We start from the raw sequence: 24,675 nt of genomic DNA on the forward strand, positions 1-24,675 counted from the left end.
CTACAGCGGCACATGCTCTGGGAAGTTGTATTGTTCCCATGCCTGAGTCCTGGATATTATTTGTCTGTAAGTACTTGAGAATGTTATAGATGATTAGTGTACACTGTATGTTGCAGAAAATGTTTAGTTTGTAACTTTTCTCTGTAAGCAAACTTACACAGATAGCCGTGAAGTGCTCGCTCTCTGTCTAGCTGGTTAACTAGTAGCTGTATTTTGATGCACTATGTACAGGGCTAATTTAAAGGGAATGCCTTCCAGTTTGCTAAATGTATATTCACAGTAAGCTGTGTTTCCACGTGTTTGGTAATTTACATGCCAAATGTACTGTGTTGCTCAGGCGTACCTAAATTTGTGTATGCATATCAGTTATGCGCTTGTATACTAATGTGTGCTTCCATTTCTGTGTTGTATTTCAGTTTTACAATAAGAATCCTTCAGTAAAGCTTGACAAGAAAAGTCAAGCCTTGTGATTTTATTGGGAAGGTATCAAGTTGTTAGCTATCTGTCTAGCTCTGCATAGGAACGTGCTGCGAGGGCAGAAAAGTAAAAAGACAACAGCACAGCGGGCTCAAGCACAAGAAGATACCACTCAGCTACCATGAGTCTACGCTCAGGAAGTCAATATACCATAGAGGACGTCGACCAGCCAATCGAGAAGCATGAGCCTCTCCGAGCAAACGATGCCATGTCACAGTCCTCTAAAGCATCCTGTAGATCATATCGGCGGTCCAGCAGACCGTCGTCATCGACAGCTTCTGCAGCCGCCAAAGCATGTGCCAAGGCAAAAGCTGCCCAGGCTCAATTGTCCTTCGCTGAAAACGATGCTAGGGTGATGAAGCAGAGAGCTGACCTCGACGCCAGTCTCCACATTCTCCAAAGCCAGAGAGCTGCTGCTGCCGCTAAAGCTGAAGCCGCAGCTTATGAAGCAGGTGAGGAGAACGAAGGCGGGGAGCCCAGCCATGAAGCATATGTTCTAGAACAGCCGCTCAGTCCAGTGCAACGTACAAGTGAGTATGTCCAGCAACACTCCAAATTGTTCTCCAAGGAAACATCCAGCTATCTCGACGCAGAACCAGCTACTCACCACAGTAGCAAACAGCCTGTTTTTGGAGACACTGAGCTTAAAGGAGAAGAAACAAGTAAGGCTTACCTGCAGAGACCTCCACAGCACTCGGCCAATCCAGCCAAGCAGTCCTCACCCGAGCCACAAGGTGCACAAGAGCTCGCTAGGTACCTTATCCGCCGAGAATTGTTAAGTTCAGGCCTTCTAGAATTTGATGACCATCCTGAAAATTATTGGTCATGGAAAGCGTCCTCCCTGAGTACCACCACGGACTTGAATCTGTCAGCCAGAGAAGAACTAGACTTGATGACAAAGTGGCTCGGAACTCAGTCGTCAGAACAGGCGAAGAGAATTCGCTCAGCGGACGTCCGCAATCCCACAGCAGGCCTCAACCTGGTTTGGCAACGTCTCGAAGACTGTTATGGGACACCAGAAGTCATTGAACACGCACTGCTCAAGAAGATTGAGGACTTTCCGAAGCTAACCAGCAAAGATAATGTCGAGCTCCGAGAACTGGGCGACATTCTCCTCGAACTGGAGTGTGCCAAGGGAGAAGGTCACCTGACCGGCCTCTCGTATTTGGATACAGCTCGTGGGGTAAACCCAATAGTGGAAAAGCTCCCCTACAACCTTCAAGAGAAATGGATAGCTAAGGGAGCCAAGTACAAGGAGGACAATGGAGCGGTATATCCCCCCTTCTCTCTCTTCTCCAGGTTCGTCCAACAACAGGCAAAGGTGAGGAATGATCCAAGTTTCACTTTCTCCACCCCCAGCAGTTACGCTCCTTCGAAAACAGAGAAACCCACAAAGTACAGCAATAAAGCCTCTGTGAGCGTGCACAAAACAGATGTTCCAGCCGAACCCTCAGTCAACCAATCCAGTTCTGCTGGGAATAAAGTGGATGACCCAGATCGTCAGTGTCCAATACACAAGAAGCCCCACCCACTCAAAAAGTGTCGAAGCTTTAGAGACAAGCCTATTGATGAGCGCAAATCATACCTGAAAGAGAATCGCATCTGCTTCAGGTGTTGTGGGTCGACTATGCACATGGCAAAAGACTGCAAGGTGACAATCAAGTGCTTCGAGTGCAACAGTGAAAAACACATCGCAGCCCTGCATCCAGGTCCTCCTCCTTCAACCACTGAGAGTGCTGTGGTTGACAAAGAGGATAGCGGGGAGCAAAGCAAAAGCACAGCTTCCTCAGTCACCTCAAAGTGTACAGAGGTTTGTGGAAATGCAAGCAGCCCACGCTCATGCTCCAAAATCTGCTTGGTTAAAGCATATCCTGCAGGGAGAAAGGAGAAGGCAATCAAAATGTACGCAGTGCTTGATGAGCAAAGTAACAAGTCTCTAGCGAAGACAGAATTCTTCAATCTCTTTGAAGTCAAGGCCAGCGCTGCTCCGTACACGCTAAAAACCTGTGCAGGGACAACAGAGACTACGGGTAGGAGAGTTGGGAACTTCATGATTGAGTCCATGGATGGGAAACAACAGCTTCCCCTCCCCACCTTAATTGAGTGTGACATGATGCCAGACGTTAGGACAGAAATTCCCTCCCCAGAGGTCGCACACCATCAGCCCCACCTACAGCCAGTTGCCAACAAGATTCCAGCTGTGGACCCGGACGCCCCAATCCTCCTGCTCTTGGGAAGAGACATCTTAAGGGTGCACAAGGTGCGTGAGCAAATCAACGGGCCCCACAATGCTCCTTATGTGCAGCGGCTTGACCTGGGATGGGTCCTCGTGGGTGGAGTTTGCCTGGGAACAGTCCACAAACCAGCGGGTGTCAACGTCTATAAAGCAAATGTGTTGCACAAGGGTCGCACATCCTTTCTCAGCCCATGCCCAAACAGGATCCAGGTAAAGGAAGACTACGATGGCATGATGCAGCATCATAGGTCAACCTCCTCTGCCTGTGAGGAAGAGGCAGTCCTCACTGTGAGCACAGACAGCCTAGGATGCTCAGTGTTTGAAAGGTCCAAGGATGATGACAAGCCAGCACTATCCATGGACGACAAAGCTTTCCTAACCATCATGGATGAGGAGGTTTACCAGGACGATGGACACAGCTGGCTGGCACCCTTACCATTTCACTCTCCCAGACGCCATCTTCCGAATAACAGGGAACAAGCTATGAAGCGCCTCTGCTCACTCAGGAGAACACTGGAAAAAAGGCTAGAAATGAAGGGCCATTACATAGAGTTCATGCAGAAGATGCTGCACAACGACCAAGCCGAGCCTGCTCCACCTCTGGAAGAAGGTAAAGAACACTGGTACCTGTCAACATTCGGTGTGTATCACCCACAAAAGCCAGACCAGTTACGATTGTGTTTGATTCAAGTGCTGAATGTAAAGGAGTGTCTCTGAACGATGTACTCCTCAGCGGCCCAGACTTGAACAACACCTTGTTGGGAGTTCTTCTGCGGTTCAGGAAAGAACCTGTAGCCCTGACAGCAGATGTGCAGCAAATGTTTTATTGCTTCGTCGTCCGAGAAGACCACAGGGACTATCTCCGCTACCTGTGGCATGAGGACAACGACATCAACAAGAATGAGGTGGAGTACAGGATGAAGGTCCATGTGTTTGGAAACAGCCCTTCACCTGCTGTGGCTATCTACTGCATGAGGCGAGCCGCTCAGAAAGGTGAGCAAGAATATGGCTCCGATGCGAAGCATTTTGTTGAGAGACAGTTCTATGTTGACGATGGTCTTACCTCGGTTACCACACCTGAAGAAGCAATAGATCTCCTGACAAGAACCAGAGCGATGTTGGCAGAGTCCAACCTGAGACTACACAAGGTAGCATCGAACAGTGGACAGGTGATGGAAGCCTTCCCTGCAGGGGACCGTGCTAAGGATCTGAAGGATTTGCACCTTGGAGTGGATCCTCTCCCCCTTCAACGGAGCCTGGGGCTCTCCTGGAACCTGGAAACAGACAGCTTCACATTCCTGGTGTCCCGTGAAGAAAGGCCATTCACACGGAGAGGCGTCCTGTCCACAGTCAACAGTTTGTACGACCCTTTGGGGTTCGTAGCTCCCATAACAATGCAAGGAAAAGCATTAGTACGGGAACTCTCATTGGATCAGAGTGAGTGGGATGCTCCACTCCTCCCAGAAAAAGAAGCAAAATGGAACCTATGGAAGGAGTCCTTGAAGGCTCTCAAAGACCTGCACATAGAGAGGTGCTACATTCCAGGCTCGCTGTCTTCAACACAGAGAAGAGAGCTGTGCATCTTCTCAGACGCTTCCACAGTAGCAATAGGAGCTGTGGCCTACTTGAGAGCAGCTGACACCGATGGGAAATACCATGTGGGATTCGTTATGGGGAAGTCTAAGTTGGCCCCTCGGCCTGCCCACACCATTCCACGTCTCGAGCTTTGTGCAGCTGTGTTGGCTGTTCAACTGTACGAGTTGATCAGAGACGAGATTGGCATCGATGTGGGCGCCGTCAAGTTCTTCACGGACAGCAAGATTGTACTTGTTTACATCCACAACTCCACAAGAAGGTTTTATGTGTATGTTTCCAACCGGGTGACTCGTATCAGATGATCCACTCACCCTGACCAGTGGTGCTATGTCTCCACAGACCTGAACCCTGCAGACCATGCTACCATGTCTATACCAGCAGCACACCTACAGCAAAGCAGTTGGTTCTCGGGCCCCTCTTTCCTGTCTAATGTCAACACAGAGGAGGCTCCTGAGTCCAATCCCTTCACCCTTGTGGAGCCTGAAGCTGATACTGAGATTCGGCCTGAAGTTACGATCCTGGTCACCAAAGCCTCAGAATCTCAGTTGGGCTCACAACGCTTCGAACGATTCTCAAGCTGGAGAACACTCTGCCGAACCACAGCCCGACTCATTCATGTAGCAGCATCCTTCAAGTGGAATTCGGACAACATAGAACGCAAAGGATGGAAATGTTCTAAAGAAGTATCCAGCACAAGAGAGCTTTCACAAGCCAAAGGGGTGATCATTCGCTCTGTCCAGCATGATGTCTTCAAGGAGGAATTCAAATGCCTTGAAGAGGGACAGACATTCCCCAAGCAAAGCCCACTTAATAAGCTCAACCCAGTTACAGATGAAGATGGTTTGCTCCGGGTCGGAGGGCACATATCATCCGCAGACTTGTCAGGAGAAGAAAAGCACCCTCTGATCATCCCGCGCACCCATCACATTGCCACACTACTCGTGAGATACTATCATGAGCAAGTGGCTCACCAAGGACGACACATAACAGAAGGAGCTATCCGAGCAGTCGGATACTGGATAATCGGGAGCAAGCGTCTGGTTTCTTCCGTTATCCACAAGTGTGTTACCTGCTGCAAGCTACGAGGGAGGTTAGAGGACCAAAAGATGGCAGACTTGCCCGCTGACAGACTCACTCCAGAGCCTCCATTCACCAGTGTGGGCCTTGACGTCTTTGGGCCATGGACCATCATGACGCATTGCACAAGAGGAGGTAGTGCAGGCAGCAAGTGCTGGGCGGTGCTCTTTACGTGCATGTCTACCAGAGCTGTGCACATTGAGCTGATCGAATCCATGTCAACAGACAGCTTTATCAATGCACTGAGGAGGTTTTTCTCAATCCGTGGTCCAGCCAAACTTCTCCGCTCTGACAGAGGGACTAACTTCGTGGGTGCCTGTAAGGAGTTGGACATCCACACGGACGATGCAGCGGTAGAAAGCTACCTCCAAAAGAAAGGATGCACGTGTGTGTTTAACCCCCCGCATTCATCCCACATGGGTGGTTCATGGGAGAGGCTCATCGGTGTTGCCAGGCATATTCTGGATGCTATGCTGCTTCGGACGGGTCCTACTCGTCTCACACATGACGTCTTAAGCACTCTCATGGCTGAAGTCATGGCGATCATGAATGCAAGACCCCTGGTGCCGGTGTCCACCGACCCAGACATGCCTGCAGTCCTCACCCCAACGATGCTCCTGACTCAAACGATGAGTGCTATTTCAGCCCCCTCTGGAAACTTTGACATGGCTGAGCTGCACAGGAAGCAGTGGAAGCAAGTCCAGTGTCTTGCAGACATTTTTTGGAAGAGATGGAGAGGAGAGTATTTGTCCATCCTACAGAGCCGTATGAAATGGACAGAAGACAAGCCAATTGTCAAAGTGAGAGATGTTGTCTTGCTGAAAGACAGCCAAGCACACAGAAATGAATGGCCAGTGGGACTGGTTGTCAAAACTCTGCCGAGCAGGGACAAGAGGTTCCGCAAGGTGGAGGTGAAGATTGTCAAGGAGGGGACTGTCAAGGTGTTTCTGAGGCCAGCCTCCGAGATCGTAGTCCTCCTTTCTGAAGAAACCTAGAGAACGGATTCTGAGTATGTTTGCAGCCAAAGGACGTTTTCTTTAGGTTTATTTTGTATCTGTAGTGGTACAATGGAATTGTACCAAGCGGGGAGTGTGCTGTCTCTCGGTAGCAATATATGTTAGTTTTCCAGTTAATTCAGGGGTTTGAGTAAGTTGGGTCGATTCCCATTGTGTGCTGCCACCAATGGCTATTTGGTACTTAGCAACTGCAGTAAAAGTGCAGTAAAGTGCTGTAAAGCACAGTAAGTGCAGTAAAGTAAACTACAGACCTACAGCGGCACATGCTCTGGGAAGTTGTATTGTTCCCATGCCTGAGTCCTGGATATTATTTGTCTGTAAGTACTTGAGAAAGTTATAAATGATTAGTGTACACTGTATGTTGCAGAAAATGTTTAGTTTGTAACTTTTCTCTGTAAGCAAACTTACACAGCTAGCCATGAAGTGCTCGCTCTCTGTCTAGCTGGTTAACTAGTAGGGCATCAAAATACAGCTATGTACAGGGCTAATTTAAAGAGACTGCCTTCCAGTTTGCAAAATGTATATTCACAGTAAGCTGTGTTTCCACGTGTTTGGTAATTTACATGCCAAATGTACTGTGTTGCTCAGGCGTACCTAAATTTGTGTATGCATATCAGTTATGCGCTTGTATACTAATGTGTGCTTCCATTTCTGTGTTGTATTTCAGTTTTACAATAAGAATCTTTCAGTAAAGCTTTACAAGAAAAGTCAAGCCTTGTGATTTTTATGGGAAGATATCAAGTTGTTAGCTATCTGTCTAGCTCTGCATAGGAACGCGCTGCGAGGGCAGAAAACTCCCCATGTATTCTTACTGACCATTGCATTATCAGTCCTCATGTATCCTTACTGACCATTTTGTTTACAGTCCTCATCTATCCTTACTGACCATTCTGTTATCTGTCCCAATGTATCCTTACTGACCATGATGTTATCAGTCCCTATGTTTCCTTACTGACCTTTGTCTTATCAGTCCCCATGCATCCTTACTGACCATTGAATTATCAGTCCCTAAGTATCCTTACTGACCATTTTGTTATCAGTCCCCATGTATACTTACTGACCATTGTGTTATCAGTCCCCATGTTTCCTTACTGACCATTGTCTTATCAGTCCCCATGTAGCCTTACTGACCATTGTGTTTTCAGTTCCCATATATCCTTACCGACAATTGTGTTATCAGTCCCGATGTATCCTATACTGAACATTTCATTATCACCCCCCATGTATCCTTACTTACCATTGCATTATCAGTCCCGATGTATCCTTACTGATCATTTTGTTAGCAGTTCCCATGTATCCTTACTGATCATTGCATTATCAGTTCCCATGTATCCTTGCTGACCTTTGCATTATCAGTCCCCATGTATCCCTACTCACCATTGTATTATCGATCCCCATGTATCCTTACTGTCTATTGCATTTTCAGTCCCCATGTATCCTTACTGACCATTCCATTATCAGTCCCCATTTATCTTTACTGACCGTTGTATTATCAGCCCCCATGAACCCTTACTGACCATGCATTATGTAAATTAAGCTGCTCACTTCACATTCATTCTGTGAGATTGTGGGATTCACTGTTTCTGTTTTTGACAATAGTGTTTAAAATAATGTTTTGGTTTTGGATCAACTCACTTGGTATGAATGCCACGTTGCTTTTAAGATATTTTGCAATAGAAAGTGATGGAGTGAAAGGATTTTATCATCGTGTTTGTTCAGTGAGTGTAATTAATGTCAGTCAGTGTGTAGTTTAATTGCCTCACTGGGGAGCTCCCTCAGGCTATAAATGGGACAGTTTTCAGTGTGTCCATCAGTGTTTGACTGAGTGTGGTCTCCAATACAAACAGCAACTATTGGATCGCACAGACAATGGGTTACATGTTCTGGGAGATTCCACCTGAACTCCGAGTACGTTGGGCAGTTTTCGATGTTCAAAGGATTTATTACCCGCTCCTCGCTGCTGTTGGTGTTCCTGGTGAGCCATTATTTCAGCAATTATTTCTGTAAACAATGTTTTACTGTATTTACTGCCCTTGCCCTTTAGACCCGGTCATTAATTGTATACAGTTTAATTCTGTTGTTCTGTGGCTGGTAATGCACCGTGTTTCTGCCACGTCATGTTTGATCAGTTGCCGATTCACTGCTCCCAGTTAAATGATCAGTTTGTATATTTCTCGACTTGCTTTCACCGAAAGTCTTTTACAGGATTTGACTGTTATTTGATTTTTTTTACACAAGAAATGTTATTGATCGATTCTCTTAATTGAACTGCCTGCAGTCTGCTCTCTGCACTGAAACCTGGTATCGGATCAGAAATATGTGTTCAGGGGTAATAGGAGTTTTAATGTTCGCTGGATATAGTTAATATCTATGATATGTGGAAACCAGCGCTGCCAGATAGATCACAAATACACTGAAATATGGGACAATATCCACTAATAATTCAGCTCCAGGCAGCTGTCTTACTTTCCACCATCTCCCGCTCTCCCTCATGGTCACTGACTCCAGATGCTCAGGACAAGATTAAACTGTAATACATGTTCCAGTAAAATGTTTATTCAGTTATGTTTGAACTGATTTATTTACATTTTTCAGACACAGTTCAGGAGATCTTGGTGAAGTCCGCACAGACTGTCCAACATCTCCTGTTGGTGAAAATTATTCCAGCCGATTAAAAACGATGGACCAAGTCATGAAATCTTTATATATTTCCAGTCTGATAATCCCTTTAGCAACTGGTGATAATTCAGTTCTTACAGCAATTAGAACCCACCAAATTCACACGATTCCAGCTGTGTCCAGACACATTCTGAATCCCCACCATGACACCTTACAGGGAATTACATAGGATATACGGCAGAGAAACAGGCCATTTATGCTCCATGCATTTATGCTCCACATGAGACTCCTCCCGTCTTTTCTCATCTAAATCTATCACCATAATCCTCTAGTCCCTTCTCCCTCATATCATTTTCCAACCTCTCCTTAAATCCACCAATACTATTCACTTCAACCACTCCTTGTGGTAGCGAGTTCCACATTCTCACCACTCTTTGGGTAAAGACGTTTCTTCTGAATTCCCTATTGAATTTCCTGCTGACTACCTTATATTGATGGCCTCTATTTATGCTCTTCGCCATAAGATGAAACATTCTCTCTGTATCGACTCTGTCAAAACCTTTCATAATTTTAAAGACCTCTATTAGAGACAAGAGAAAACAGACCTAACCTGTCCATCCTTTCCTGATAGGTATACCCTCGCATTTCTGGTATCATTCTGGTAAATATTTTCTGCACCCTCTCCAGTGAATCTATATCCTTTTTTGTAATACGGCAACTAGAACTGTACACAGTACTCTAAATGTGGACTAACCAATGTTCGATACAGGTTTAGCATAACTTATATAGTCATAGAGTTATATAGCACAGAAAGAGGCCCTTCGGCCCATCGTGCCTGCGCCGTCCATCAATCTCTGTCCAGTCTAATCCCATTTTCCAACATTTGGCCCATAGCCTTGTATGCAATGGCATTTCAAGTGCTCATCCAAATGCTTCTTAAATGTTGTGAGGGTTCCTGCCTCTACCACCCTTTCAGGCAGTGAGTTCCAGATTCCAACCACCCTCTGGGTGAAAAAGTTCCTCCTCAAATCCCCTCTAAATCTCCTGCCCCTTACCCTGAATCTATGCCCCATTGTTATTGACACCCCTACTAAGGGGAAAAGTTCCGCTTTATCTACCCTATCTATGCCCCTCATCATTTTGTACACCTCAATCAGCCTTCTTTGTTCCAAGGAAAACAACCCCAGCCTGTTTAATCTTTCTTCATAGCTGAGGCGCTCCATCCCCGGTAACATCCTGGTGAATCTTCTCTGCACCCTCTCCAAAGAAATCACATCCTTCCTATAGTGAGGCGACCAGAACTGCACACAGTACTCCAGCTGTGGCCTCACCAGCGTTTTGTACAGCTCCATCATAACCTCCCTGCTCTTATATTCTATGCCTCGGCTAATGAAGGCAAGTATCCCATATGCCTTTTTAACCACCTTATCTACCTGTTCCGCTGCCTTCAGGGATCTATGTACATGTACACCAAGGTCCCTCTGACTCTCTGTACTTCCTAGGGTCCTACCACTCATTGTGTATTCCCTTGCCTTATTTGTCCGTCCAAAATGCATCACCTCGCACTTTTCAGGGTTAAATTCCATTTGCCACTTTTCCGCCCATCGGACCAACCCGTTTATATCGTCCTGTCGCCTGAGGCTTTCCTCCTCGCAATTTACCACCCCACCAATTTTCGTGTCATCTGCGAACTTACTGATCATACCTTTTACATTCTCATCCAAATTATTTATGTAAATCACAAACAGCAAGGGACCCAGCACCGATCCCTGAGGTACCCCACTGGACACAGGCTTCCAGTCACAAAAGCAACCTTCGACCATCACCCTCTGCCTCCTGCCACTCAGCCAGTTTAGGATCCAACGCGCCAAGGCATCCTGGATCCCATGGGCTCTTACCTTCTTGACCAGTCTCCTATGCGGGACTTTGTCAAAAGCTTTGCTGAAGTCCATGTAAACCACATCCACAGCATTTCCCTCATCCACACACCTAGTCACCCCCTCGAAAAATTCAATCAGATTTGTCAGACATGATTTACCCTTGACAAAGCCATGCTGACTATCCCCGATTAATCCTTGCCTCTCCAAGTGGAGACTAATTTTGTCCCTCAGAATTTTTTCCTATAATTTCCCTACCACAGATGTTAGGCTCACTGGCCTGTAATTCCCTGGTTTATCCCTGCTACCCTTCTTGTATAATGGTACTACGTTAGCTGTTCTCCAGTCCTCTGGTACATCCCCTGTGGCCAGAGAGGTTCTGAAAATTTGTGTCAGAGCCCCTGCAATCTCCTCCTTTGCCTCATACAGCAGCCTGGGATACATCTCGTTCGGGCCTCGGGATTTATCCACTTTTTGGCCTGCTAAAACCGCTAGTACCTCCTCCCTCTCGATGCTAATATGTTCAAGTATGTCACAGTCCCCTTGCCCGATTTCTATGTCTACATCGTCTTTCTCCATAGTGAACACAGATACAAAAAATTCATTTAAAACCCCGCCTACATCATCTGGCTCTACACACAGATTGCCACTTTGGTCCCTAATGGGCCCTACCCTTTCCCTGGTTATCCTCTTGCCCTTAATATACTTATAAAACATCTTAGGATTTTCCTTTATTTTGCTCGCCAGTGTTATTTCATGGCCCCTTCTCGCCCTCCTAATTTCTTTTTTAATTATGACCCTGCACTTTTTATACTCCTCTCGGGCTTCCTCTGTCTTTAGTCTTTTGTAACTGCCAAAAGCCCCCCTTTTTTTCCTAATGCATTTTTGTATATCCCTTGTCATCCAAGGTTCCCTTTGCTTGTTGGTCCCACCCTTGACCTTTACAGGAACATGTTGGCGTTGTACTCTCTCTATTTCCCTTCTGAAAGTCTCCCACTGTTTTGATGTGGATTTTCCTAAAAGTAGCTGCTCCCAGTCCACTTTGGCCAGATCCTGCCTTATCATATTAAAATCGGCCTTCCCCCAATTTAGAACCCTTATTTCCGGGCCGTCTTTGTCTTTATCCATGACCACCTTAAATCTCACCGAATTATGGTCACTGTCGCCAAAATGCTCTCCTACTGACACTTCCACCACTTGCCCAGTTACATTCCCTAGAATTAGGTCCAGTACCGCCCCCTCTCTTGTTGGACTTTCTACATGTTGGCTCAAAAAGCTCTCCTGGTTGCACTTTAAGAATTCTGCACCCTCTAAGCCTTTCACACTCTGACTATCCCAATTCCGATTGGGGAAGTTGAAATCCCCCACTATAATTAACCTATTATTTTCGCACTTCTCTGAGATTTGCCTACATATCTGTTCCTCTATCTCCCCCTGACTGTTTGGGGGCCTATAGTACACTCCCAGCAAAGTGCTTGCCCCCTTTTTGTTTTTAAGTTCTACCCATATGGCCTCATTAGAGGAACACGCTAATATATCATCCCTTCTTACAGCAGTAATTGACTCCTTAATTAATATTGCAAACCCCCTCCCCTTTTACACCCCCCTCTGTCTCGCCTGAAGATTCTATACCCCGGAATATTGAGCTGCCAGTCCTGACCCTCCCTCAACCATGTCTCCGTGATAGCAACAATATCATACTCCCATGTGTTCAACAACAACTTCAGTTCATCCACCTTATTTGCAAGACTCCTTGCATTAAAATACAGGTAGACTATCCTTTATCCGAAAACCTCGGGACCAGCCGAGTTTCGGATAAAGGAGAATTTCGGATTTCGGAAGGTGGGTCGGCGGGGGTCCGCGGGGGGGTCGGCGGGGGTCCGCGGGGGGTTCGGCGGGGGGTCGTGCGCACGACTTACGCTGACGCTCAGCGTAAGTCAGTCGGGGTCGGCGGGGGTCGGGGCCGGCGGGGTCCGCGGGGGGGTCGGCGGTTGTCGGGGCTGGCGGGGTCGGCGGTTGTCGGGGCCGGCGGGGTCCGCGGGGGGGTCGGCGGTTGTCGGGGCTGGCCGGGTCGGCGGTTGTCGGGGCCCGCGGGGGGGTCGGTGGTTGTCGGGGCTGGCGGGGTCGGCGGTTGTCGGGGCCGGCGGGGTCCGCGGGGGGGTCGGCGGTTGTCGGGGCTGGCGGGGTCGGCGGTTGTCGGGGCCGGCTGGGTCCGCGGGGGGGTCGGCGGGGGGTCGTGCGCACGACTTACCCTTTATCCGAACTTCCGAAACCGGAACCCTCTAAAAACCGAAGGTTTTTTCGTTCGTACGTATGATTTACGCTGAACGAAAAAACCTTCGGTTTTTCGAGGGTTTCGGTTTTTGGAAGTCCGGATAAAGGGTAGTCCACCTGTAGATGCCTTCCAGCCTTGCCATATTCCCTTTTGCCTTCACATATTTGCTCTGCCTTCCCAGCTGACTTGTTTTTTCCTCCGTATTTGGCTGTAAATCACCCCCTACTATAGCTCGACTCTGTATCCCATCCCCCTGCCAAGTTAGTTTAACCCCCCCCCCAGCAGTGCTAGCAAACCTCCCCGCAAGGATATTGGTCCCCCTCTGGTTCAGGTGTAAACTGTCCGACTTGTACAAGTCCCACCTTTCCCAGAAGCAGACCCAGTGATCCAGGAAACTAAAGCCCTCCCTCCTGCACCATCCCTTTAGCCACGCATTCATCTGTTCTATCTTCCTATTCCTATACGCACTAGCACGTGTCACCTTTGAGGTCCTGCTCTTTAATCTTCGACCTAGCTCCCTAAATTCTTGCTGCAGGACCTCATCCCTCTTTTTACCTATGTCGTTGGTACCTATGTGGACCACGACCTCTGGCTGTTCACTCTCCCCCTCCAGAATGCCCTGCAGCCGCTCAGTGACATCCTTGACCCTGGCACCAGGGAGGCAACAAACCATCCTGGATTCACGTCTACGGCCACAGAAACGCCTATCTGTTCCCCTTACTATAGAATCCCCTACCACTATTGCTCTCCCACACTTTTTCCTCCCTTCCTGGGCAGCAGGAGCACCCCCAGTGCCAGGAAGTTGGCTGCTGCTGCCTTCCCCTGGTGAGTCATCCCCCTCAACAGTATCCAAATCGGTATACCTGTTTGAGAGGGGAATGGTCACAGGGGTCTCCTGCACTACCTGCCTGCTTCTATTGCTCCGCCTGGTGGTCACCCATTTCCTTTCTTCCTGTGCAGCCCTTACCTGCGGTGTGACCAACTCACTAAACGTGCTATCCACGTCCCTCTCAGCATTGTGAATGCTCCACAGCCCATCCACCCGCAGCTCCAGCGCCTCAATGCGGTCTGCTAGTAGCTGCAGCTGGATGCATTTCCGGCACACGTGGTCATCAGGGGCACCGGCAGTGTCCCTGAATTCCCACATAGAGCAAGAGGAGCATAACACGGGGCTGGGCTCTCCTGGCATGACTTACCCTTTAATTAATTTAAATTAATTCACTATCACCAATTTAAGATATCTCTAAGGCGCTTGTATAGTCTACCTACAGTCGCTGCTACACCAGAAAAGACCCTAGTAACTATAAAATACTATTGTTTTAATTCTATCCCTCTAGAAATAAACCCTAGTACTTAGTTTTATGTTTTAATGGCCTTGCTAACCTGTATCGCAACATTTATTGATTTGTGTATTTGTACTCTGAGATCCCTTTGTTCCTCTGCCCCACCGAGACTCGGACCCTCCAATTGATAAGTGAACTGCCTATTCTTCCAAACCAAAATGTTATATTTATCCGTGTTGAACTTCATTTGCAAATTATATGCACATTCTGCAAGTTTATTAATGCCCTCCTGTAATGTGCTGCAGTCCTCCTCAGCATTGACTACCCCCCCCAATGTGGTTTCATCCTCGAATTTAACAATTGATTCCAGAGTCTAAATCGTTAATGTAAATTGTGAACAGCAGTAGCCTCAGTACTGATCCTTGAGGAACACCACGACACACCTTCTGCCACTGTGAAAAGCTAGCCTTTACTCCTACTCTCTGCTTTCTGTCTTGAAGCCAGCTAGCAATCCATTCTGCCACCTGTCCCCTGACACCGTATTCTCTGACCTTACTCATCAGGTCTTTTGAAAATTCAGTTAAATTACATCTACTGCATTACCATTGTCTATTCTCTCTGTTATCCTTCAGAAAAATCAATAAAGCTGGTCAATACTTACCCTTTTGAAATCCATGCTGACTAATCATTATTATATTTTTGGTTTTTAGACATTCTTCTTTTTTCTCCTTTAGTTGGGATTCCATTTTTTTCCTGCCACTGATGTTAAGCTGACTGATCTATAATTCCCTGGACATGTTCTATCCCCCTTCTTAAATGTCGGGGTTATGTTAGCTACCTGCCAGTCCTCTGGCACTATACCATTTTCTAACGAATTATTAAATATGCATAGTAATGCCTCTGCTACCTCTTCCCTAGATTCTTTTAAAATGCCTAGATGCAATCCATCTGGACCATGGGTTTTACCATCTTTGAGTTTGATTAGTTTATTAAATAATACCCCCTTTGTTAATTTGAAAGCATTTATCTCATTACTAATCTCATCATCCAATGTCATGTCCACCTGTTCTACCATCCTGGTGAATACAGGAGCAAAATAATTATTTAATATTTCTGCCATCTCTCTATTGCTACTTGTGGTATTATCCCGACTATCCCTTAATGGCCATATTTCCATCCCAACCTTCCTTTTCATTGATGTGCCTGTAAAATATTTTACTATTTTGTTATATGTTCCTTGATAATTTAATATCAGGGTTCCTCTTTGCCTCCCTAATTGATTTTTTAAACTTTTCTCCTAATATTTTCCTATTCTCCTTTATCATACACTCCCCTGCTGTCTATGTACTTAATGTGTGCCTCCTTCCTTACCCTCATCTGTCCCCTTATCGCTTTAATCATCCACGGAGTCTCAAGATTGTTTAGTTTGTTCTTTCCTTTTAGCGGAATATATTTTTCCTGCACTCTGTTGAACACCGTTTTAAATGGTTCCCATTTCTCTTCTATATCGTTATTTGCCAATATTATTGCCCATTTTATCCCAATTTCTATTCTCAGCCCCTCAAAATCAGCATTTCTCCAATCTATTAACCTGCATTTCGTCGCAGAGTGCCCATGATCTACCCATCCCCTGCCCATCCCCTGCCCATCCACTGGCCAGCCCCTGCCCAGCCCCTGCCCAGCTCTTGCAGTCACAGTGTTGATATGGTTTGTCCTGTTCAGCTTCTGGTCAATAGTGATCACCAAGTGTTTATGATTTGGGACTCGGTGACTTTCAAGGGGAGGTGGGTGATCTTTGTGTTGATCAATATAACTAATACTTATGCCTCTGGCTTGTTACATGCCGCATATCAGCCCAAGCCTGGATGTTATGCCGATCCTGCTGTTGGAGCTTTTGTAAATGGCGCTGAAAAACGGCAGAATCATCAGTGAGTGGACCCACCCCTGACCTTATGATGGCAGAACGTCATTGATGAGGGAGCTGGAGGTAGTTGCTCTGAGGACACTTCCCTGAGGTATGACAACAACGACCACTTTCCTTGCAGCAGATATGACCTCAGCCATTGAAGAATTCCCCCCTTAGACCCCCATTGAAACAATGTCTGTATAAAGGCTGTGATGAGGTTTGCATTCGGTTGCCTCTGGCAGGACCCAAACTGAGTATCAGTGAGCCGGGTATTACTGGGTCGATGTGAGTTCATGGCACTACTTATGACTCCTCAATCACTTTACTGATAATTCATAGAAAAATGAAGGGCAGTAATTGATCTCTTCATATTTGCCACAACTTTGTTTATAGGATACACCTCGGCAATCTTTCACTTTGTCTGGCAGATATCAGTATCATAACCGGAAAACTAGGTGAGGGACATGCCTCACGCTGAATTTCAAATTCCAATTTTACAGTCTTTGGCGCTCCATTTACCACGACTTCTCTGCAGCTAGCGATCTGCTCCATCACGCACTCACCTCCACCTTTGATGTCCCTGTCACCATTAAACCTTGACTCTCTCTGATCATTCCCCCTGGTATGGTCCTCACCTCCACTTCCTTAAGCCCAAGCGACACATACATGAATGACTATGGCAGTCAAGTAGCTTAACCATTCATCGCCTGATCTGGTTGGATCACATAAAGCACTATCGGGTCCTCAGCTTCACCTCCAACAACAAGTGTGAGGACCTCATGAACTTCTTTGTCACAAAGATTGAGACCATCCGTTCAGCTGCCTCTGACACTTCCCTCCCTTTCCCTAGCCCACTGGGCCAAACCTCCCTGAAAGTACACCCGCCATAGCCCTGAACACGCATATTGTTCCAGTTTCTCCCCTCATTCGCCTCAGCCCCTGCCGAACTCATCTTGTCCGTGAGACCCACCTCCTGCTCCCTCGATCCTATTTCCACCTAACCACTGACTGCCCAACTTCCCTACCTGGCCCCCATGTTATCCAGTATTGTTAACCATTTCCAGTCCTCGAGTACTGTCCCCTACCCCACGCATCTGCCGTCATCACACCCCCGCATCAAACTACCAACCCTTATCTCCTCTGTCCCTATAAACTACTGCCCCATCTCAAATTTTCCAATCCAAAATCATAGAACATGTTGTTGCCTCCCAAATCCATGTCCATCTTTCCTGCAAATCCATATTTGAATTCCTCCAATGAGTTTTTCACCCCTGTCACTGTACTGAAGGGGCACTTATAAAAGTCACAAATGGAACCCCAATGTGACTGCGGCTGTGGTAACCAACCCTCCTGATCCTTCTCAACCTGTCTGCAGCCTTTGGCACTGTTGACCCCGCCATCCTCCTCCAACGCCTCTCTACCGTCGGCCAGCTGGGTGGGACTGCACTCGCCTGGTTCAATTCTTATCTATCCAGTCATAGCCAAAGAATCTCCAGTAATGGCTTCTCTTCCCGCTCCCTCACCGTTAACTCTGGAGTCCCTCAATGACTTATCTCTGATTGGTCTCACTGCTTCTCTGACATTCAGTACTGGATGATCAGAAACTTCCTCCAAATAAATACGTAGAAGACCAAAGCCATTGTCTTCGGTACCCGCCAAAAACTCCATTCCCGAGCCACCAATTCTGTCCCTGTCCATGGCAACTGTCTGAGAATGAATCAGATTATTCGCAAACTTGGTTTCATATTTAACCCCGAGTTGTGCTTCTGACCACATATCTGCACCATCACTAAGACAGCTTACTTCCACCTCTACGACCCGACACTGCCACTGCCTCAGCTCATCTGCTGCTGAAACTCTCATGAATGCCTTTGGTACCTCTAGACTTGACTATTGCAATGCTCTCCTGGCTGGCCCCTCATCTTGCACCCTACATATCCTTGAGCTCATCCAAAACTCTGCTGCCCATAAACAAACTCACAACAAGTTCTGTTAACTCATCACCCCTGTGCTCACTGACCTACATTGGCTCCCGGCCAGGCAATGCCTCCATTTAAAAATTATTTTCCTTGTTTTCAAATCCCACCGTGGCCTTGCCCTTCCCTATCTCCGTAACCTGCTCCAGCTCTCCAAGACTTCACGATCCCTGCGCTCCTCCAATTCTGTCCTCTTGCAGTCCCCGATTTTAATCACTCCACACTTGATGGCCGTGGCTTCAGCTGCCCAGGCCATAGCTCTAGAAATCCCCATCTAAAGTCTCTCCTCCTTTAAGACGCTCCTAAAAACCTATCTCTTTGGCCAAGCCTTTGGTCATCTGTCCTATTACCTCCTTACTTAGCTCGGTGACAATTTTTATTTGTTAACACTCCTGTGAAGCACCTTGGGACGTTTAATTACGTTAAAGGTGCTTTGTTGCTTTTGTTGTTGTTGTCAGTGACATCACCGGAACAGCTGGCGAAGAGAGCGGCGAACTCTGTTGTGCAGGTCTTCAGCACTACACCCGGGATGTTGTCAGGGTCAACAACCTTCACTGTGTCCAGTTCATTCAGCTGCTTCTGAACATCACGTGGACTGAAAAGCATTAGCTGGGTGCTGTTCTCTGTGATGGGGAGATCTCAGGAGGAGTAACCTGGCCCATCCATTCAGCATATTTGACAGAAAAGACATTCAATCACATCGAACTCCATTCGTGCTATCAGTGCAGGTTTTCCCTATGTTTGAGGGTGGTGATGTTTATGCAGCTTTCTCCTTCTGTCAGTTACATAATTGTCCACCGCCAATCTTCACTGGGTATGATTGAACTGTAGAGTTTTGCTCTGATCCCCTCTTGTGGGACCACATAACTCTGCAGGTAGCCTGATCCCTTTGGTCTTTAGTGTGCAGATAGCACTGTGTGATACCTTCATTAGGTTTGTATCTCAATCTAAGGTGTGCCTGGTTCTGCTCCCGGCACCTCCCTGTACACTGAATTACGATTGATCTCATGGCTCAGTTCTGAGGAAAGGTCATCGACCTGCATTGTTAACTTTATCATTCTCTCTCCACAGATGCTGCCTGACCTGCTGAGCGTTTCCAGCATTTTTTGTTTTTATTTTTGATTTCATGGCATGAATGTCATAATGGAGTGAGGGATGTGTCAGGCCATTAGGTTGCAGATTGTGGTGGTTTACTAATCTGCTGCTTGTGATCCACAGCGCCCAGTGGAGACCCATTCTGGGGTCACTGATCCGTCCCACTGACCCTGGTGCAGGCCCATTGTGGGGGTAACTGATCCATCCCTCTGACATTGGATGTTCCACCTCACTACTTGATGGAGGAGCTCCACACGATGGAGATGGGATGCTGTTTTCACAAGGACTGTGCAGCCATTTCTTCTACTAATTTTATCGTGGACAGTCATTCTGTGACTTGTAGTTTGTAGAAGATCAGGTCAAGTAGGTTACTCCCTTGTGGTGGTTCCCTCACCAACTAACACAGGCCCAGTCTGGAAGCTGTTACCTTCAGGACTCCCCCAGCTCAGCCAGCGGTGGTACTCCAGGTCACTCTTAGGGTTGGGCTTGGAAACCCGCACCCAGGGTGCATTCTGGGAACTTGCTTCCCTGAGAGAGTCTTCCAAGTGAATTTTATCAGTTCATCGGTAGCAGGTTTCTTTGACCTGAAACCTTGAGATGTCATGAGCTCCAGAGCCGATGCTTTGGATTCCCAAGGGATTCCCACCCGGCAGTATATAACTGCCCCATCACCACACCAAGTCCCGCACCCCCCTCACCGCCAACGCGGATCATTGGCACCTGGTGCCCCAAATCCTCATATTAAATCTCCTCATCCTTCTGTTTAAATGCTTTAATGGTCTTGCCGATCCTTCTCTCTGTAACTTCATCCAGCCATACAGCTGCCCTGCCCACCACGAACTCTGCATTCCTGTAACTCCATTCAAACTCTCCTCCCACTCCAATGGTCTGCCCCTGACCCCAGACCTCTTGCCCACCCTCCTCTCTCTTCGCTCCACTAGCAGCGGCCAAGAATTCAGCCGCCCAGAGCTCATGTTCAGTCATTTGCTGCCTAAATCCTTCTTTCCCTCCTCCTGCCTCTCTTCTGTTAAGGCCCTTCATAAAACCTAGGTTTTTGGTCACTCGACCTAATCTCTCTATCTTCGGCTTAGCATTCAATTCTCGTTTATGTGTTTTCCCCTTATTAAAGCCGCTCTATAAGCATAGAAGTATAGAACCATAGAAATTATGGGACTGAAGGAGGCCATATGGCCCATCATGATTGTGCAAACCGAAAATGAGCTATCCAGCCGAATTGCACTTTCCAGCTCTTAATCCATTTAGGTTACGTTACTTCAAGTGCATATCCAAGTACATTTTAAACGTGAGGCAGCATCTGTTGAGAGAGAAACAGAGTTAACTTTTCAGGTCGATGACCCTTCGTCAGAACCAACCAGTTCTGACGAAGGGCCATCGACCTGAAATGCTAACTCTGTTTCTCTCTCAACAGATGCTGCCTGACCTGCTGAGTATTGCCAGCAATTTCTGTTTTTATTTCAGATTTCCAGCGTCTGCAGCATTTTGCTGTTGTAATTTTTAAATGAGATGAGCGTTTTTACCTCTAACACCCTTTCATGCAGCGAGTTCCAAGCCCCTGCCACCCTCTGGGTGAAAAAAGTTCAGCTCAGCTCGCCTCGAATCCTCCTACAAATTACTTTAAATCTTTGCTCCATGCTTATTGACCTCACTGCTATGGTAAATAGGTGCTTCCTATCCACTGAATCTAGGCCGTGCATTATATTATACACCTCAATGAAGTCTCCCCTCAATCTCCTCTCTTCCATAGAAAACAACCCCAGCCTATCCAATCTTTCCTCATAGGCAAAATTCTCCAGTCCTGGCAACATCCTCGTAAACCTCCCCTGCACCTTCTCTGGTGTTATCACATCCTTCCTGTAATGTGGTGACCAGAACTGTACGCAGTACTCTAGCTGTGACATAACTAGTGTTTTATACAGTTCCAGCACAACCTCCCTGTTCTTAGATTCTATACCTCGGCTAAAATACCTCGGCTAATAAAGGAAAGTATCCCGTAAGCCTTCTTAACCACCTTACCCAACTGTCCTGCTACCTTCAGCGATCTGTGGACATGCACTCCAATGTCCCGCTGTTCCTCTACACTTCTCAGTAACCTACCATTTATTGTGAATTCCCTTGCCTTGTTAGCCCTCCCCAAATGCATTACCTGATACTTCTCTGGACTGAATTCCATTTGTCACTCTTCTCCCTACCTGACCACTCCATTCCTACCTTCCTGCAGTCAACAGATAGATTCCTTGCTATCAATCACACGGCCAATTTATGTCTCGTCTGCAAACTTCTTTATCATGCCCCCTACATTGAAGTCTAAATCATTGATATTTACCACAAATAGGAAGGGACCGAGTACTGGAAACCCACTCGAAACAGCCTTCCACTCACAAAAATATCCGTCGACCATTGCCCTTTGCTTCATGCCACTGAGCCAATTTTGTATCCCACTTGCCATTTTCCATTGGATCCAAAGGGCTTTTACTTTTCTATTGCAAATTGCTGTGAAATTAATTACGGACTGAATCATTTTTTGTTAACAATTATTTTCAGTCTTGGTTTACTTAAAATATTGCCACCACTGGTTCATTCAATCTTCACCTAACACCGACACATCCCTCCCAGTGGTTAACTCAGTCTTCATCCAACACCCACACATCCCATCGACTGGTTCATTCAACCCTGACCCAACACACACAAGTCCCATCCACTGGTTCATTCAGTCCATGACCCAACAAACACACGTCCCAGCTATTGGTTCATTCAGTCCTGACCCAATACCAACATGTCCCATCAACTGGTTCATTCAGTCCTGACCCAATACCAACACGTCCCATCAACTGGTTCATTCAGTCCTGACCCAACACCCACACGTCCCATCCTCTGGATCATTCAGTCCTGACCCAACACCCACACGTCCCATCCACTGATTCATTGTCCCGCTGCTTGCCAGACTGCCACTGGGGGCACTGCGCACTCTCTAGTGCTCCTGGCTATCGCCCCGTGTCCCGCTCGGATTCACTGTTTGTTTACATGTTTTTTAAATTCATTATTGAATTTCCCTAGCATCTAATAGGGATGCCATCTGTTACTAGGATACAGTAAGTGCCACACTTCAAAAATCATTCATTAGATGTAAAACGCTTTGAGAAACAAGACTTTCGTTGTTTTTTTCGAAAACTGGCCTCTGATTTTCCACCGAAGTGAACTTTAAAAAAAGTGAACCAGTTCCCTTTGGAGCGAATCACAGCCCAGCCTAAACATTCTTCTCCAAGGTGCACACATTCGCAGTTTCCAGCAGGGTCACTGGAGAGTAATGAGGACTAGAAACCCTGGGTTATTGTCGTTCCTAACACAAGGTCATTGAGGCCATTGTAGATTCCAACTGCCAGCACCATCCAGGCGGGGAATTGGAGCTCGTTTCCTGCTACACCAGGGCGGTGTTTTACTATAAACCCTTTCTCCAGCAGAACGTACTGACACTGGTAAAGTCATTAGAGTGTGTCCCTGGATTCAATAATAACGCTGCACATTTCACCCTGAATTCGATCATTGCTGCTGTTGCTCTCAGTCTGAAGAATAATTTCCCTGTTTTTCTCTTCCTTACAGTGAACTTAGTGACGATTGTGATTCTGTCTCGGGGAAGGTGCGGTCTCTCCAAATGTGTCACCTGTTACCTGGTGTCCATGGCAGCGGCGGACCTACTGGTCGTCATCACTGATCTCATATTCAGGCAGATTCCTATTCGTTATTGGGCTCAGTTTCAGTTCATTTGGAAGATTAAAGTGTGTAATATCCATGCCATCCTGCTTTACTCAGTCACAGACTGTTCTGTCTGGTTCACAGTCACTTTCACCTTTGATCGATTTGTGGCCATTTGTTGTCAGAAGATGAAAATAAAATATTGCACTGAGAAAACGGCGGCTGTGGTTCTTGGAACAGTGAGTGTGCTGTTCTGTGTAAAGAACACTTTCTGGTACTTTATGTATGGAGGTGGACATACGTTTGATAATAATCCCTGGTTTTGTGATGTAGGATTGGAAGTTATTCATTCACCAGTATGGGGTGTAATTGAATTACTTCATTATATTTTAACCCCATTTGTTCCATTTGTTCTGATTATGCTGGTCAATGCTTTAACCGTCAGACACGTATTAGTGTCGAGCAGAGTCCGCAGGAGACTCCGGGCCCACAGCAGTGGGCAGAGTCCCAGTGACCCAGAGATGGTGAAGCGAAGAAAATCCATCATATTACTGTTTGTTATATCTGGGAATTTTATTCTGTTATGGGCAGTGTTTCTGTTGTATTCTGTGTGTAGCCGATTGTATAAGTTAGACTTGATGCCTGTGCATCTACCTCAATATGTACAGGAACTGGGATTTATGCTTCAGCTGCTGGGTTCCTGCACCAACACGTTTATTTATGCCGTGACCCAGACTAAATTCAGAGAGGAGTTGAAGAATGTGGTGAAATATCCCTTTACTGTAATTGCTAAATTCATTAAATATTGAGAAGAGTTTGCACCATCACAACGTGTTGGTCTAGTGTTCTGCCCAATCCCCTCATCTTGGTGATACACACAGTGAGGCCTGTTTTCATCTTTCACCGCTTGGATTCAGCGACTGACAGGAACGGTAGAGGTGGCGAAGGCCGTGGAGATCAGTCCCGCTGGATTCCTGCTGGTTTTTAGCCACGCAAAGTCCTCTGGAGCGGCCTGGAGCGGGTTTATGAAGCTCCGGACCGCCCGCCTCGAGTTTCCTGTATTTACCTAAAGGGGGCGGCGCGGGGAAGGTCGCTCTGTCAGTTTACAGTCCACAGGTGGACGGGCCGCTCAGTCCCCAGCACCCCCAGGGAAACTCAGGGCAACTGGCCTGGGACAAACCTGCAGCCGGGGAGGAAGGCTTTAGAAGTCTCAAAGGTCAGCCTTTTATAAACCACTCGGTGTAGTTGTCCGATGGGCTTCCAAGCTGTGCAGCCCCCGGGCTAGGTGACAGGGAAATGTCCCTGACTCCGTTTATCTGCCGTTGGGATTAACGGTTCTTGTGTAAACGGGAAATTCTCCAAATAAAATGTCCTTTGAATACTGCGTTTGTGGAGGAGGAATCATGACCTATGCCCAGATCACCCTGAACATATAGTGTGTGGAGCGGAGAATCAAGTTGTCATAGTCATTTATCATGTCTTGATGATATACTGTCTGAACAATGCAGTGATGTCCAGGGTAAAGTCATCC

General features: G+C 46.9%; 1 protein-coding gene across 1 annotated transcript; it reads left to right on the forward strand.

Annotated features, from left to right (window-relative positions):
- The first annotated feature begins 8,230 nt into the window (after window positions 1-8,230).
- On the forward strand, window positions 8,231-23,960 carry LOC147119880 (putative G protein-coupled receptor 139). Its single transcript, XM_085983789.1, has 2 exons — window positions 8,231-8,377; window positions 23,052-23,960. The coding sequence occupies exons 1-2, from the start codon at window positions 8,272-8,274 to the stop codon at window positions 23,951-23,953; spliced, it is 1,008 nt and encodes a 335-aa protein (XP_085839915.1). The 5' UTR covers window positions 8,231-8,271; the 3' UTR covers window positions 23,954-23,960.
- Window positions 23,961-24,675: the final 715 nt, after the last annotated feature.

The sequence above is a fragment of the Somniosus microcephalus genome, chromosome 4, assembly GCF_052327205.1.
Source record: "Somniosus microcephalus isolate GS21.2 chromosome 4, FLI_Smic_1.0, whole genome shotgun sequence".
NCBI classification, from domain to species: domain Eukaryota; kingdom Metazoa; phylum Chordata; class Chondrichthyes; order Squaliformes; family Somniosidae; genus Somniosus; species Somniosus microcephalus.

Bases quoted from the DNA above. Each gene is read 5' to 3' on its own strand.
- LOC147119880 (XM_085983789.1), top strand. From the start codon at position 8,272: ATGGGTTACATGTTCTGGGAGATTCCACCTGAACTCCGAGTACGTTGG. The intron at 8,378-23,051 runs GTGAGCCATTAT...TCTTCCTTACAG, and splicing joins CGCTGCTGTTGGTGTTCCTG to TGAACTTAGTGACGATTGTG.